Here is a 16,911-nt window from a genome sequence, read left to right as displayed (position 1 = left end):
GAGGTAGTATGGCAGCAGCCCTGTATCAAGGTATACTGGCAGTGGGCACACACACAAAGCAAAAAAAACCCCCATATCGTTACTTCTTCCTACAATGCAGTGCAGAGTAGAATTCACAAGAAATTACTCTTGTGTCTATAAAGACACAGGCTAAGTGGAATGAAAAAAAGATAATATAAACAGGAAACAGAAATCTCTGCAATATTATGTGTGAAAACTAAGGGTTTTATCCAGCAATCTGTGTTCCTCTAAGATTCCTGCTAAAGGCAGGTAAAATCTATTTACTTAGCTGAAAGACTGAGTCTGAGATTCAAAGACAGTCTAGTTTTACTTTCTACATATGACAATCCACAGACTTTCACCTAGCTGCTTCCATACTGACTGATACCTTCTAAATGTATACAGCATACAGCATTTCGTATAGGTATTAGTCTTGACTTCAAGGTGTTAAGACCTGGAAAACCCACTGTGCTTCCTTGTATCTTATTCTGGGTTTCCAGATGATTATGCTGTTCTCAGGGTCTGCTTCTCAATGTGGTTTACGAAAGGGTCTGTCCTTGGCACTAGCCTACACAGGCACAGTCCTATAGATTTCACTGGGACTGAACACAGTCCTAACTGCTTTGCTGAACTGAGGTTGATTTATGCAAGTACTAATTCTTTCACTTAATAATTCTTCTGTTCTGTTTGGTCCTGTTTTATAGGACAATAAAAATCTGGCCCCTTTAGTGCCTTCTACAGAACCTCCACCCCACTGGGGTGGGCAGTGTGTTGTTACGTGTACTAACACGCTTGCTCACTCTATTTTAATCATGCAAGAAGAGTACCACACATCCTGTGAGTAAATCTGTCTTTCAAATCAAGTCATCAATTCAGTGGAAAGGTCCGGGTTAGAAATGGAAGTTTACAAATCACCTTAGCTGTGATTTTAGCTGTGAGGCACAATAACCTGAATGTTACAAGCAGCTCGGTGAGGAAAAAGGTCTTGGAATGATGCTCAAGTTTGTCTCAAATAACCTCACACTGCCAAAGAAAGTTTGCACTAGATGGATTTATAAAAGCAGTATAAGGAAAGCTTATAAATCATCTGTACATGACCCTGCAGGTTAACAAAGGGAAAGTGAATTCTGTTTGCGTGTAGAAAAGAACATTTTTCCAAATCCATCCCTGCAATCCCCAAACCTCCATATAAACTCAGAATAATGACTCAATTATGAACTACACTACAAAATCACTAGAAATACACTACTACCTTTCTCCTTATGATGGTCTTATAAATGAACTCACAGAGTATGGAATTGAAGATGTTAATATGGGGAAAGGAAAAGCCTGACACCAAATTTATCCTCCTATCAATGCAGGATAGCTTCCCTCCCTACATCTGCAAAAGTTTTGATCAACCCAGTTTTAGCCCCAGGCAAGTAGGCCTCCTCTTTTGCTTATTCTTCAGCCCAGTCAATTTTACTTTATGACAAGCTTTCTAACATTTAACCTAAATGATGATTGTTGAAAAGGTTTTCTTTTTATATCCTTTGTACCAGTTTATTCAGTTTGCCCCATCCTTGGAAGTTACTTTCTTAAAATACGTGCAAGCAGTTAACCTGATTTTCTTTACATGATAGTAATTCCTCAGTGAAAATGTTGTTTATGTAATTTTTCTCCTATATCCAGTCTCCTAATAGGATTTCTTTTTGTCACTTTGTTGAAAATTCATTTCATTTCATTGCCTATACTGAGCTGCCCTGGATATTTGGCCTAGTTCCACCCCAGCTGTGTAAGGTAAAGAAGTTGTTATTGCTGTGGTCTCTTGTTTGTGTGCACAATATACAGCACAAAAGCCAAAAGACTAATGTTCCATAGGTTCTCACTATTTAATGTACTAGAGCATCTTTCAGTGTGGCTCTAAAAGCTAATTGCATTTGGAAGAAAAGAAAAGGCTCCTGGACAGTTTTTCTTTAGCCTTCATTTCAGATACCTGATGCAGATTTTGAGCAAGATGCCCATTCAGCTGAGGAATGAACGAAGGTCACAGTTCCACACCTCTACACAAAACTGCCCATAAAAATCTGTCTTCTTGGTAGGTGTTTATACTATTAAATACTTCTATTCAGTAAACTTATTTTTTACCTGATAGAGGACAGTGCTTACATTCTTTTAATATGAACCTTATGTGACAGTGTCCTGGTTTCGGCTGGGATAGAGGTAATTTTCTTTCCAGTGTTTATAGTGCTGTGTTTTGGATTTAGTTTGAGAAGAATGTTGAGAACACACTGATGTTTTCAGTTGTTGCTAAGTACCCTGCTAGCCAAGGACTCTTCAGAGGTTGGCAGGGAGCATAGCCGGGACAGCTGGCCCAGCTGGCCAACAGGGTATTCCATACCATATGATGTCACGCTTCGCTTATAAGGCTGGGGGAAGAAGAAGGAAGGGAGGGATGTTCAGAGTGATGGCGTTTGTCTTCCCAAGTAACCGTTAGGCGTGATGGAGCCCTGCTTTCCTGGAGATGGCTGAACACCTGCCTGCCGATGGGAAGCAGCGAATGAATTCCTTGTTTTGCTTTGCTTGTGCGCGCAGCTTTTGCTTTCCCTGTTAAACTGTCTTTATCTCAACCCACGAGTTTTCTCACTTTTACCCTTCCAATTCTCTCCCCCAGCCCACCGGGGGGGAGTGAGCGAGCGGCTGGGTGGGGCTTAGTTGCCAGCTGGGGTTAAACCACGACAGACACTCATCCTCCTCTAGCTGAGCCTAGAAAAGCACAGTCTTTGAATTCAGAAGGGAAATGAGACCTGAAGGATTGCCACTTCTTCCTTCTTGTTTACAGTCACCTAAAGAATATTTAGTCATCTCCTAAAAACCAAAACAGACCCTTTGGTGGCTACTGGGATACATCAAGAACTAACACCAGAACAAGCAGTTATGTGTAGACCATCAATTACATTCATAGCAATATAATGAACAATAGCAAGCCTAGGTGGCTTTAATGGGGTTATTTATTATATTACTCTATGCTCAGCAATGGAAGCAGAATTATTTATGTAGTTGAGCTACAGCATTTCTGTTTCCAGTCATGCCCTACATGTGCTTTACTGGAACACATTTGTAGCACTGTTTTTGCAGATCTAAGTCTGAATATTTTACAAAGTTTAAATAAAATAAAAAACAATAGTAAGTCACTGATGACATTACCGATTGAGCAATCATGTCCAGTCCAGTTGGGATCGCAGCTGCAGAGTCCAGTATCTGGGAGGAAGGTCCCGTGACCAGAGCATTGGTCCAGACAAGTGGCTCTTGGGGTCTCACAGTTTGTTCCTCCCCAGCCAACCGAACAGTGACATTCTCCTCGCACGCACACACCTCGTCCCGAGCAGGTAGGATCCATACAGTCCACTACATGCGAGAAGGAAGAGGAAGCAGACAGGGAAAGCAAATGGGAATTTCAGGAAAAAAGCTTTCAGGCTTATATAGTATCCCAGGGCTCCAGGCAGAAAGCGAAGTCCCGTTGTGCACAAAACAGATGCTTCATGAAAGAAGATAGTGGCCCAAAAACACAGTGAGACATAAAGCACTTACATGAAAAACAGAGAAAAATTTAATGATTAAATCCATTCTTTTATCCAGGCCTACACTAATAAATGATCTTTCTAGTAAGAACAGGCTAATATCAATTAAGAATAGAATAAGAATAATATTCTCTTGCACACATATTGTGCCTCCATTTATTCTATTAGAATAACCTAAATTACTATTACTAATGAATTCAAAGCTGAGCTCTAGTTTTCTGAGAGAGAATTTTACATAAAGATTCAGCAGAAGTTGATGTCCTTATTCAGCAAAATACATGTGTAAATTGAAGAATGTGCTGAAATCTATACAGGTTTCACAGGCACTTACATAAATTTCACATTAAACATATCCTTAGACAGTTTTCTGGAATAAGGATTGAAACAAATCATGTATTTTTGGATATTGGTGTTCTTTTGGTCTTATTTTTGATCAATTAATATTCTTTTTTAAATGGCTTCCCCCCCCTGCAAAGAGGCACTTTCCTAACAAGATTGGAGACCGTTCAGTTAGGCGCACGGTATAGCAATGTGCACCGGAAGACCAAATGTACTGCTGCCCGATTCCTGAGTTACGTGTTTTGTAGGCAACTGCCAGCTCCTCTGCCCACAGGGGAATTTCACCCAGCAATCAAAAAATATGAAACGCACCAGACACCCTCCCAAAAAAGGACTGGAGGAGTTGATCATCTATTTATATATAAAAGCATATAGGACAGTCTAGAGAAATTCTTCCCATCTCTTGAAACGGTGTGTGGCAGTGCCCTGGGGATCAGTGACAAGTGTCAGTCTGGCTAAGCAGCAAGGGGAAAGCTGTCCAGCTCCTGGCTCTAATACAGAAGAGCAGAACACGGCCGCTGCACACACAGCAGGTTTGTGGTTCTTTTTTTTTCCCCCTGTAAAAGCTAATAAGAATCCCAATGACCTGTTTAAGATCCAGAAACCTTAAAAGGAAACACAACAGCTGCTCTGATAATTCCCTGGATTCTCAAAACCGTCTCAGTCTGACAAGTAATGGCTCAGCAATTACTATCCCAAGGCATGTGAGAGCATTTTTCTGTTTTGTTTGATTCCTGGAGCCCTGCTCATAGCTGGAACAATCCTCAAAAATTGTAAGAGGCTGGAAAGGATGAGTCTATAAATCTCCTTCGCTGTTAGCGAGCTGGGAGCTAGGGTGCCAATTTTAGCATGAGAGCCTTGGAGCCCTGGCCCTGTTCTTTCTCAGCAGTAACAAGTACGAAAAGGACTAAGAAACGGACTAGCAGCCTTGTATGTTCTCAGCAGATGGTTTGAACATAGAGAACAAAGATCACAGGCTAACTGACAAGAGGCTACCTCCAGGCAATTAATCATCCCCTCTGAAGGTCAATTGGGAAAAAGGTGAGTTTTACAGGGGGCTCCATCACAGGAGGCAGACAATCTGCTATCTCAGCTCTAACACAGACGATTATAGGAGGGGAATGTGCACGTCAGAACCCCCCATTTATCATAATCCCAAGGCCATTTTTCATGTTGAAATGAGCCCTTTCAGAAAATGTCACACACAATGGCTACTTTAATCTCAGCCTCACTAGCTGTATCTCTTTAAGCTTTCTGCACCATCGGAAGGGCCCTGGGACAGGATTACGGGCTTCTGCTTTCTTCTTAATCAATTGCTTAGTGAATTTGGAGTACAATGGTATATTTTTAGGGAGTTCTGCTTGACAAATTTAGCTGCTTAGCTCTGGGAGAAGCGGAGATGGGGAGTGGGGCAGGAGCGCAGAGCTGACAAAATCTGGTATACTTGGGAAAAGAAAAAAAAAGACAGTTTTGCATATATCTGTGTTGCTGCTTGGAAAATGTCCCAAGTGGTCTAATTCTTGGTTGGAAAATGCCCCATTTATAGTTCAGCCTTGTGCAGAACTTTTTCCAGGGAGATAAATCATGCAGCAAGCAAGGCTAGTGCCTCTTCTACACTTTTCCCCAATATGCTTCACGCTTCATTGGTCACACAAGTTATTAGGCTTATTCGGTACCCAAAGAGTAACTTCTCATTTTTCACTGCTTAAATTTGCTCCCCTCCCTTTAATGTCTCGCTGGCTTAGCCCATGCTTTATAAAATATGGGCCAATAAACTAAGGAAGGAGAAAAGAAAAACTCATGTAAGATTGTTGGCTGATGTTTTATAAACACTGCTGAACTTCTATGGAGGGAGAAGAAAAGACAGAAGAAACCTTGGAATGAAAACCCATTATAAACATGGACTAAGCAGTGAAGCTACAAGAACTGAGAAATAATAAAAAGTAATCAATACCAGATGGTCCTTCTTAGAAGAGAAATTAAAAAGTAAAAGCAATTTAAAAAATAGTATAAATCAACTTTTTTACTAGATCTAAATATATATATATATATGTATATGTCCTGAAGATTTCCCACATGGCATATTTCTGAGTTACTTCCCCCCGCTCACAACACAATACAAATTATGCCTTGAATATGAAAAACAAATGCATACTTGGAAAAATACTAAGCAGCTCATAAGAAAAATCATGTTCTCTTTCTTCTTCATTCTTTTTCAAGTTCTTACCTAGTGGGACTGACACTGTACCTCGCTACAGTGATAACATAAAATAACTGAGTAGTGTCTGGCTTTTCTGCTTTAAACGTGACCAGGGAGAAAAGGTTCCTGTTAGCAAAAGGGCAAATCTTACTCTGATTTACACACATTAAACATGTCTGGCTGGAGGCAAAATCAGGATCTTTTCATTTCTGTTTATCCAGTAAAGATACAATCTAGCAAATACGAGGTCTACGGAAATGCTTTAAAGATACTTCAGTAGTCACCTCCTTTGGGTTTTGCATGCCCCACAGCTTCACTGAATTGTGCTTTCTTAAGCCAAAATGAAGCTTTCTCAAGAGATGGCTTATTGTTACAGAGCTGATACTGTCTTCATCTCTAACATTTACTGACACTGAAGCCATGTTACATCAGAGATGTCCCACTCCAATACGTTTAATGCATCAAAAGAATTGCTAGATTAGATGCCATTTCAATGTCTGAATCCAATTCAGCCTATTTTCATTGTCTGTAAAATAAAGCCATTTCAGATAAATCTTTATCCCACATACATGAAGCCAACCATAAATTAATTCAAGCCATTGTGATTCTTATACATGTATCAAATGCATGTCTTAAGTCTATCAGGTGGTGCAGAGGCCTTATATATGCATTTGTAGAAGCATAATTTAAACATAATTATTTTTCAGGTCATCTGCATAGAATTTTGTGAATAATTTTCAAAAGTGCTGAACGTTATTCTGTGAATCAGGCACTTTTGGATGTATTTTTTAACCATCCGAATGATTTGTACACTTACAAAACTGCCCATTTTTTCATTTAGCAATAAGAAGCAGTCACAGACTCAGGAAGATAAAGGTTTATGGTGGCAGGTGACTTCCTACACAAAAAGATTAAAGATAAGTGCTAAAAGGCACCGTATTTCTGAGCCACAAACCTAAATGTAAATGAAAAATGTTTGGAAGCTAATGTGAGAAAAAAGCCAAGGAAGAGCCATTAAAATAATATCTGATTTTGAAGCAGAATTTAATTCAAGCCCTGAGCATTTCTAAGCTTTTAAAGCTGACAAGAATCAGGGACTTTCTCTCACACGCCACCATTTTGTGTATGTAAGCAACTGAAACCGCTTGGCATAGCATAGCAGAGAAGAAAGCACTGTAAAAGTAATTATACGTTTAGATGTGTAAATGGAAACGATGCTTTAATAAGAACATTTGAACATATGATTAGATGTTCTGGTCTTTCAACTAGATTTGTCTATCAGAAGCATTTGATGGCTTTTCATCCAATTATTGAACAAATATGATAGCTAACAACAAGTTATTACAACATATCATTTTTAGGTTGCATCCATCTATTGTATCTCTAAGGTGCCTATTACTGCTCTGTTTAAGTGCCAGTCCTATTCTGAATTGCCTCCATCCACGTAGTTATATAAAGACAATCAAAGCAAAAGGCTAATTGAATGTATCTTGCAAATACCTTCTTCACAGCTCTCGCCTTTGTATCCTGGGTTGCAGATACAGGTCCCCATGATGCACGTGCCATGGTTATTGCAGGAGACATCGATGCACTGGTTCGTCGGGACATCACATTCTGCTCCTTTCCAGCCGCTATGGCACAAGCACCTCCCCTTCATGTACTGCCCATTTCCACTGCACAGCACTGGGCAGGAGGCTGGGGAAAGAGAATAGAAATCACACTAAAACACAACTGTTCACAGCTCTCACCTCAAAAAAGAGCACAAGAGCCCAGCATGGGATTTATATTCTTCATCCACAGTCTTCAGTAGGATATGCTGTTCTTTTTTTTGCCAAAACCAATTCTTTTCCATGGATGACACCCAGCTGTTAACTGTATTCTCCTATGAACGTTTAAAACAAACAGTACTCTCGAGTTAGAATATGTCCTTGCTTTGTGTCTCTAATACTTTTTTTCACTAACTAAACTCAGAATTTTCTTGCATTCTGACTTTTCAGTGTACTGGTGTCTTCTTTCAACAGCACCGCTGACCTTAGATTGCTTATCACTATCCCTGACCTGCTGCCAGACTTCATACTTTCCTTGGCCCTGCCTCTGCTGTGGCCCTTAGCTTGTACACAAATCACTCCCCGGTTTTTCGGTTGTAATTCTCAGCTTTACGGGTTTCAGTTGCTTTGCTCAGAGTCCAGAATGCCACGTTGAGACTATTTCCCTGATTTAGCTCATGTCATACATCAACTGAATCTCCAGCCCCCTTTTTCGGTTATCACCTCTGCTGGACTCCATTCGTCATCAGACACAATGCAAAACTGGCCTGTAGTCTTTCCAAGCTCCCTGTAATAAAAGTTCTCCTAATCTATCCTCTGACCTTTTTATCAGTTTATAAAGGATTTTTTAATTATCCTTGTTTCCGGCAAAGTCAGCTGATTCTTAAGGCCAACCAGATAGAGGATTTCATCCCTGTGATAAAGGGGAGAAGAGGAAGATGACAAGTTCAAGCTGTGGCATGATGGATGCCAGGATTAAGCATTTTCTGAGCTAAATTTGGAAAATATCAGGCAGAGTGGGATGGGATGAACTGAAGGATACAGAGTAGGCTCCCCAGGGAAGGAGAGGGCATCAAGGACCAGGCCCCAGCCTCCAAGACCAAAGCTTTGGTAATCACTGCTCTCTAAGCTTTCTTCAGCTCCTCTCTGATGATGCCTTCTCCCTTTCCCATTCTCCACACCTGCCACCTTATGCTCCTTTTGTCTTCCGTTCTGACTTTTCCACGGAAGCTGCTGATTTCTGTCCCTCAGAAACAACAGCCTTCCCCTGTTCAATACCCCTTGAAACTTCTTGCTTAAGCCCTCTTCTCTTCCATTTCATTTTGCTGAAACTCAGCTCCAAGGACATATATATTTAACACAGACTTCTCTTGTTTACTGTTGCACATCATCCTTAGGTGAGAGCAGCTGGGCTTCTCATCTGCCCCTCAGAAAGGCAATTTATGAACATTTTTATGCAGGACAAATGCAAAAGGAATATTCCAGTCCTCTGCTTAATTCAACTGCATTAGGCGTGTAATGAATACAATGTACATCTTTTCCTTCGTTCCTGACTCTGATTATACGTGGGGAGAGGTATTAACATGGTTAAGGGAAACATTCCTGTCTTTCTCTTCCTGTCTTTTTAGATAGTAATCGCACAATGCACATCCTGTGTTGTTTCCATGTGTCCTTATAGTCAAGTCGGTTTGAGCGTTACAGAATTACAGCAACCTCAATAAAATACAAAGCATTGCCAGCTTTGACTGTTAAGCCAGTTTGATATGCTGTGAACTATATTTGCCTGACCAAGATAAAAGAGGGTTAGAGAACAAAGGAATTTGACAACTGTTATTATTAAGGAGCCCTCTGTCCACTTTAAAGGAAGCACTGCAGTGGTGCATTTCAAGTGCATCATTTGCAAGGAGGTATCTACCTATACAACAAAGACATAAATTGTTTAAGATGCTCTGTGTTGTGCACATGGTTCACAGCAAACTTACTCTGTAATTTCACTTTTCAGCTAGGCTGATGGAATTTTCCGCCCTCCCTGTCTCAGATTTCAAATGCTCAGTAATGGAGCTTGTTCTTTCAAGGCACTAGAAGAGGATAGACGGCAGCTCTTTACAACAAGAAGAAAGAATAATTGCCTTTAACTAGTGAGAGGTTGCTGAGAAAGACTTACATGTTTTCTGACAAGACAGCTGATCACTCAGTACAAGATCAGATAAATTACTGGCCATCTGTAATAAGACTGGTACTCCACAGAGCCCTTTATGGAGAACGCTTTCAGCATAACCTGGAAAGTGCTGCTGCAAATGTCAAGGCAATGGCAAGAACAAGACCTCCTTTGTAGCAATACCATAATGAATAAAGACAAAAGAGGTTTCTGGATTTTTTCCACTGCTACTTGTGCAACTTTTCCATATATAAAGATATATAATTATTGTTTGATCATTCAGATTCCAACAAACAATATCTAAGATGCTGAAATTATAGTAACTCTCTAGAGTGGTTATGGTAGCAACAACCCAAACGCACACCACTTTTCTTGTAAAGTTTAGCATCAGAGAGTAAGATCATTCGTTTGTTTGTTTACTTTATACAGAACTTTAAAACACCATCTCCCATGTTTAAGTAGGCCTTCAAAAGGCCCGTGAATACACCTCTGGTGATTTGTTCTCATTTACTTGGTTTAAAATAATTGGTTAATAATACGTTAATAATTAGCCATTATTAAAAACAGAAGGGCTTTCTGCTCCACAGTTTCCCACTCATTTAGATGGTGAATTACAAGGCTGAATTGAAACAAAGGAACACCCAGGAAATCTATGACCTAGAAATCCTCATGTGCGCGGAGACCTGCTTATTTAAGGATTACTGCTCAGTACAGGGACCGCTATACGGCTGCAGACGGATACTGAGCAGCCTTACACATACCACAGTTGCTGCCCTCTGAGGGATTTGTAGGTCAAAAGCAGCATCTTAGATTCTTAGATTCCCCTGAAAACCAACAGTAAGCCAATGCTGGGGCCCCGGTATCTCACGGTCATGGCAAGATGATCCATTTAACAAGCCCACTGGGTGGAAATGCATACACAAATATCATTTTGACACTCCAGGTATTAATCTGTCTTCCTAAAAGCAGAGAGTAATCTGTGATCTGAACCCAGATGATTCTGAACCAAAAGATAGAGTCGAATAAAGGGTGTTCATATCAGCCAGAGTAAGCACTCTAGTGAAGTGGGAGATACTCACGTGGCTCAACTGAAGTGCCCGAGAAAGCTAGGTATATAACCCATGAAGGGAGGTAAGCTCCTCTGAAAGTGGATTCAGAACAAAAGTCTAAATATTCTGACTCACAGTGAAGGAGCTTCTCCTTCTCCACTGACTCTACAGGGAGCCTCGGGGGGAACAAACCCTGAACTTTTGCCCCCACCTAAAGTTAGGAGATGTGAGCAGGAATATGCTGTGGGAGATGGGAAAAAACCTCCTTTTGTCTCCAGCTCTACGGATTTGAAAAGGAGCTTGGAAATGCAAACCAAGTGTAAGGAAATGCAAACCAAGTGTAACCTGAGTCAGCAAGAAGTTTGACAGAACAGCTCTCAGGGATGCGGATTGCCACATCCATCTTACTGGGCTGTGAACTCTGAAACACCTCCGGGGTTTCAGCCTGGACCACACTGCTTCAGCAGAGAGCTCCCCGCCACGGGGTGGGCGGCCGTCCTTATCTCTGGGCTGGGCTGCAGTGATGTGACCCAAGCTCAGCTGGAGGAGGAGGGGACATGGGGTTGGACAGAGTTTAGCTCTCTCTCTTGGGAAGGAGCCAGCCTGCTTTCCAAGGAAGCAATGGGCTGGGGTGAAGGCCTGACCTGTTGCCTTAGCAAAGCTCCTTGTGTGGGCACTAACTTTTTACACTGCCTCTCTCCCCAAATTTATAAATCTGCACTTAGTTTGTTGGACTGTTTGAGCCAAAAAAGGGCTTGAAAAGGTTGATGCACGGCATTCTGGCATTTCCCAGATGCAACGTTTTGATTTCTCAGTCTGAAACGTGTTCTTACTAAAAGTACTTCAGTTTGGTTTTTAAATGTTTAAATAACCTAAAAATTTCAGGTCAAATGAAAATCCTTCCAAAACCATTTATTAAAAATACTTTTCACTTGAGCAGAAAAATGTATTATATTGTTTGCTGGGGTAAGCCTCTTTCCCAGTCGTTCCAATGTTTTCACTTTTGGCCAGAGTATCCAGTTCTTCCTGCCATTACTCCACTCCTAGCCTTACTCTAACCCTGCCCCGCTCCCCGCAGCCAGGCTGTCAGCAATCACTCATAGCTCAGGCAGACTTGCAAGGCCTGCAGCAATGAAAAAGGTACTTCATTTTTGCATGATCAGTGTCTTAAAAGAAAGTATCATTATAGGGTTGTGCCACACAATAACAGAGTGCTCTCCTAAACAAACAATAAAGCTATATTTATAAGTCATGTTTTCTAAAGTCGCTTCCAGAGAGAAAATTCCCAATGTGACATTTTGCCTGTCCACATGCAGCTAGGGGGTTGTGTTGCTGCTAAGGTCACAGCAATCATAACTAGTAGCAAAAAAATCCACAGATCCGACCTGTTTCCATTCTACTGCAGCATCCCCAAGCTGGGTGAGGTGTACTTTGCAAAAGGCACAGGCATGAATATAATTTCCAAAAGAAAAACGTTAACCGAAGGGGAGAGGGGAAGAGTTAATCAAGTATAAATTCCTACCTCTGCCACAGTCAGGGCCCAGAAAGCCAAGGAAGCAATGGCAAGTCCCAGACACGCAGTCTCCATTCCCATAGCAATTACTGGGACAATTATCCACTGATTCTGGAAAACAAAAGAGAATTCAGATACTTCTTTAGGCAAGAAAACACCTCTGAGTTTCGGAGGGCTCTGGATGGCAGGACAGCTGAAACTTCAAAGCAATCGCTGCACTTGGGGCTGAAAGCATTAGTCTGAGCTCCACTAACTGGCGCTCACCCATTTACACCAATGGATGGTTCAACCGTAACACATCAGTGCGGAGCGACGCAAACCCTATGATTAAATCACAGCTGCTCAGCACCCACCAGGCTTTGACCTCACTCAGTACCTGAAAACTTCCAAATGTCTTTTCTTCCTGCTTATTTTTCCAACTGTTTTCCCTCTTTGAATTCATTGGAGAGAAGCAATACACACCGTTCTCATGGCAGAACGCGCACCTTTGTTCCGATTTTGACTCGGGTAAGTGAACTTGGGGCATTTATTTGTGCCAAACAGAGCTGAGCTATGATAGAAATGTTGCCCTATGAAGTTACTGAACATAGACCCGCGGTTCACCCTGTCTGCCTGTGAAGGATTACTTCTAACGGAATGCCTTCTGGTTTGTTCTGCAATTTTATAGAAACAGCCCAAAGTGCTGGGGCTAATATTGTATCCTGGTGGAACAGGAATAGGACTATTCCACACTTTCTTCTGTTTCGAGTTACCATCTTAAATTCCCTGACTTTGGCAAAACCACTGGCTATTCATCTTTCAAGGAAAGTTAACAGGTAAGCAAAATGTTATCTAGCACTGTTATTTTGAGGACAGTTCAGAATATTGGGGCTAAAAATTATCTTTCATAAAAGAACACAAGCTGGTAAACATTACATATCAAAAAGAGAATGAAAATAATTTTATTTTCTTGGCTAAACTGTGAGTGAAGACTGAGTAAACGTGAGTGGGGCTTGGAAAGATGATGGAATACCATGGTTCATTCCACATTATTATTTCACATTTTCTCTGAGGGAGATGCATATCAGATCAAAACTGGATTCAGTTATACAGGAGGGGCAGCGGTGGTACATCTATCATGGAGTGGGGTGGAAATCTCAGCCATGTGAATAATGACTGCACTTTCATAGACGTACTTCATGAGGCCTTGTGGTAGCAAAGATATTTGTAAACTTCCTATCGGTGCAAGTGAAGAGAAACAGCTGCAGCAGAGATGTGCAGATTAGTTTCTAATCACAAATGAAAGGAAGCCTGTTTCTCGATGGGTGTTCTCCAAACAACAGAGGTTTCTGAAGGACATTTTAAAGGACGTGGTGTAATTTAATCATTCATAACGGGCAACAGCAGTTTTAAATAATAAAAACAGTTTCAAGCATTTATGTTTTAAATCTTGGCATAAGACATCTCATAATCAGATAGCTCCATGCAGCAAGGAAAGTACAAGGAAGTGCTGTCAGTTTTCTAACACTTAAGCTCTATAGTTAAGCAGATATTCACTTTATGGTGTATGGAAATACAATCACAGCATGTAGTCAACACTTTGGGCTTGAGCTGCCATCCCTATTCCAATCAAATAGCAGCCAGGCTTCCTAGAATAAAGAAATAGCAACTCAGGCCTTGTGCATTTATACTGATGTTTAGGTATACTAACTCTCACTTAATAGCAGATATAAACACAAATCTATCCTGTAAATGAACAGTTAATATTAGCCTGTATGTATATAATCTTCAGAACTTTGTGATGTCTTAATTTCACTGGTGAAAATGAAAATAATTTTGCTTTTTGCATTGTTTTCTCTATGCTTTTTTTTACAATGTTTATATCCTTCTTGCCTTCAAGAAATATATGTAGAAAATTAGGAAAAAAAAGTTATTTAATTATGCACATACGCATACTTATGAAGAACATACAGAGTGTGAATACTGTTAAACAAGATAATGAGACGGGCAAGGAGATTTAACAGTTCCTGTTGCTGAAAGGGTCAATCCTTTTCTTCTAATCCTCTCATCCTAGGTACAAGTCTAAGCTCCCTCTTCGTGTGCTGATTCTGGCACTTGTCAGACCCTTCAATGAGTTGGTTAAGCACAAAAGGTGAGGTGGCAAAAAAAAATTAATGCAGCAGAGAGAAAAAACACAAGTGAACTGTTTTCTACTGCCTGAACACTGGGAGCAGAAGGAGCAGGGCCATGCTATTCAGCGTCAGCGCAGTACTCACTTAGACATCTCATGAAACCTCACCATCACACTGTCATTCCGGGTCGGGTCTGCAAGCTGTGGCAAGACTGGGTAGAGGTTACATATGCATGACCTTTGGAGTCAACGGGAATACCTATGTCAGTGCTTGATGCAGGACAGACTCCCAGTGTTATGACAACACCTATAGTATATTAAAAACTTTTTTTAAAAGCTTTTTTTAAGCTTTTGCTTTAAAGGACTAAATTGAGTCCTTGAAAAGGAGTAAAATATCCATACAACTTTCTTGGTATATTTATGTAATAGAATAAATAACATTTATGCAAAATAATAAAAAATCAAAGCAACATCTAAAAAGCAACGTAACATCAGGCATGGCAGCTGTTCCAAAACGTAATAATGCACCACATCAGCTAAAGGGTAATCTTTGTTACTGGAAATAATATTTTGCATTTATAGTGTGGTTCAGCTGATGTACTTGTGATGCCTAGGACAAGATGGGCAAGACCCAGTACACCAATTAGATGTCAACTGTAGGTTAAACCGAATGACTCTCATCCACTATACCGCCTATGTATAATGGGATCCAGAAGTTCAGAGTGACCACAGAAATGGAGCATACCTGTGTTTAGCTAACCAAACTTTCCTGACTCTTAGGGTGAATCCATTTAAAGAACTTTATTCCAGTGGTGCGTCCTTTCCTCCTCTGACTAGTTCAGACATAGATATTGTCATCAAAGACACCTATAATTGGTCAGATCCCATCCACGGTGACCAACGCTAACGCACGTTAAAAAATATTCACGTAGACTTTGTGGTTCATCTACAGATCTGGCATTTTATTTCGCAAAAATGCAATGATATGCACACATATCACTTCATATATCGCTATCTATCTCCTCAGTCCTTGATTTCCCAGACTCTTTGCAGGCGTGCGCTAACTGCATCGTACCATGTTGTGGCCAACAAAAAAGGAATAAAAAAACCAGATGAATGAAACCCATTGTACATTCTTCACTGAAGCACCTCAGTAACTCCTAATTGTGGCCTGATCACCCTATACTATTAATGATAGAGCAAGTCCTTAAAAATCCCTTCATCCTACTTCATTGCTTTCTGTGATGCTCCTTGTTTTTCTAATACAGCCAAAAGTAACATTTCTAATGTGCTCTCATTTTACACTAGCTCACTTTGCCCTGGAATAACCTGCCTGATAGAGATGAGATGAAGTGAAAAGAAACTCTTCCCCTGCAGTGGCTGGTACCACTTACCATTTTTTAGCAGTTAAGGATACAAACTTGCCTGATGTGACTCAGGGCAATTAAGGTCTCTGCACACTCCCAAAAGTTCTTCACTACTGAGAATCAACTCTGAAAAGCGATGAAGATTCATGCTTTGTCTCAAAGCTACTCCAAAACAGCTCAAAAAGTATTTCCATAAAGAAAGTGTTAAATGAAACTGTTTTTTTCTCATGAACTCCAGAGCTAATGAGAGCAAACAAGGCTTCTGACCAGGCTTGTGATCAACAAGTCTGAGAGTTGAGCGTGCAATAACGAACGTGGTCCTATTTATATTCTTAGGTACAATCACAAACTGGAATTTCTTTTTATTTTGAAGATTGCAGGCATTAGCAAGTCATACACACTTAAGACTTCCCATAAAAACCTGTCTTCATCCCAGGACTGAATTTAGTTTCAATGGTTGCAGACTGTGCCAGTTGGAGAGCCAACTTCCGTTTGTGATTGTACCTAAGAATATAAATAGGGCCATGTTGACTTTCTGGCCCTTCTGAAATGTACACATGGTACGTGTACACGCATCCGTGCACACTGCTCTCATACCTAACCTTCAAATCAAACAGAAGGTGGTGGGTGACTTGGCGTAAGAAATTAGGGGGTCATCATGGAGGAACCCTAGAAAGAATCAAGAATCAAATGGAAAAATTTGCACATTTGTTGCAGAAGCTAGGACTTAGGCTAATTATTATCTAGAGGGACTTAGATGATAGAAGAGATCAACTCTTAACTTCTAGGGAGACCTTAAGTTAGTGGCACAAAGCAATTATCTATCTTTTAGGTATGTCCATAGTCAACATTGACAGTCAACTGTCAATCAATAAGTAAAAACAGGTCACTGCAGTTATGGATAGGTTCTAGTCTCTATTGTACAACTTATTCTGTAAGCTGTTACATGTAATTATAAGGATATTTTCCAATATATACAAAATTCCATATGGTATTTTATGAATAATGCCATGGGAACTGCTTTAGAGAATCATGACAATGTTTTGTTTTGTTTTGTTTTATTTAATT

At 40.5% G+C, this 16,911-nt stretch overlaps 1 protein-coding gene across 1 annotated transcript in view; it reads right to left on the bottom strand.

Moving 5' to 3' along the window:
• TENM4 (teneurin transmembrane protein 4) overlaps positions 1–16,911 on the bottom strand; it is a 354,979-nt gene that overhangs the window by 146,733 nt on the left and 191,335 nt on the right. Inside the window, exons 10-12 of the mRNA XM_075143906.1 lie at positions 12,376–12,477; positions 7,600–7,794; positions 3,187–3,387 (exon numbers count right to left, since the gene is read on the bottom strand). Of these exons, the coding sequence (XP_075000007.1) occupies positions 3,187–3,387; positions 7,600–7,794; positions 12,376–12,477 (498 nt within the window). The remainder of the gene's footprint in view (positions 1–3,186; positions 3,388–7,599; positions 7,795–12,375; positions 12,478–16,911) is intronic.

The sequence above is a fragment of the Calonectris borealis genome, chromosome 1 (assembly GCF_964195595.1).
Source record: "Calonectris borealis chromosome 1, bCalBor7.hap1.2, whole genome shotgun sequence".
Classification (NCBI taxonomy): Eukaryota; Metazoa; Chordata; class Aves; order Procellariiformes; family Procellariidae; genus Calonectris; species Calonectris borealis.
The sequence above is the reverse complement of the archived record's forward strand: the minus strand, read 5'-3'. Positions and strand labels throughout refer to the sequence as shown.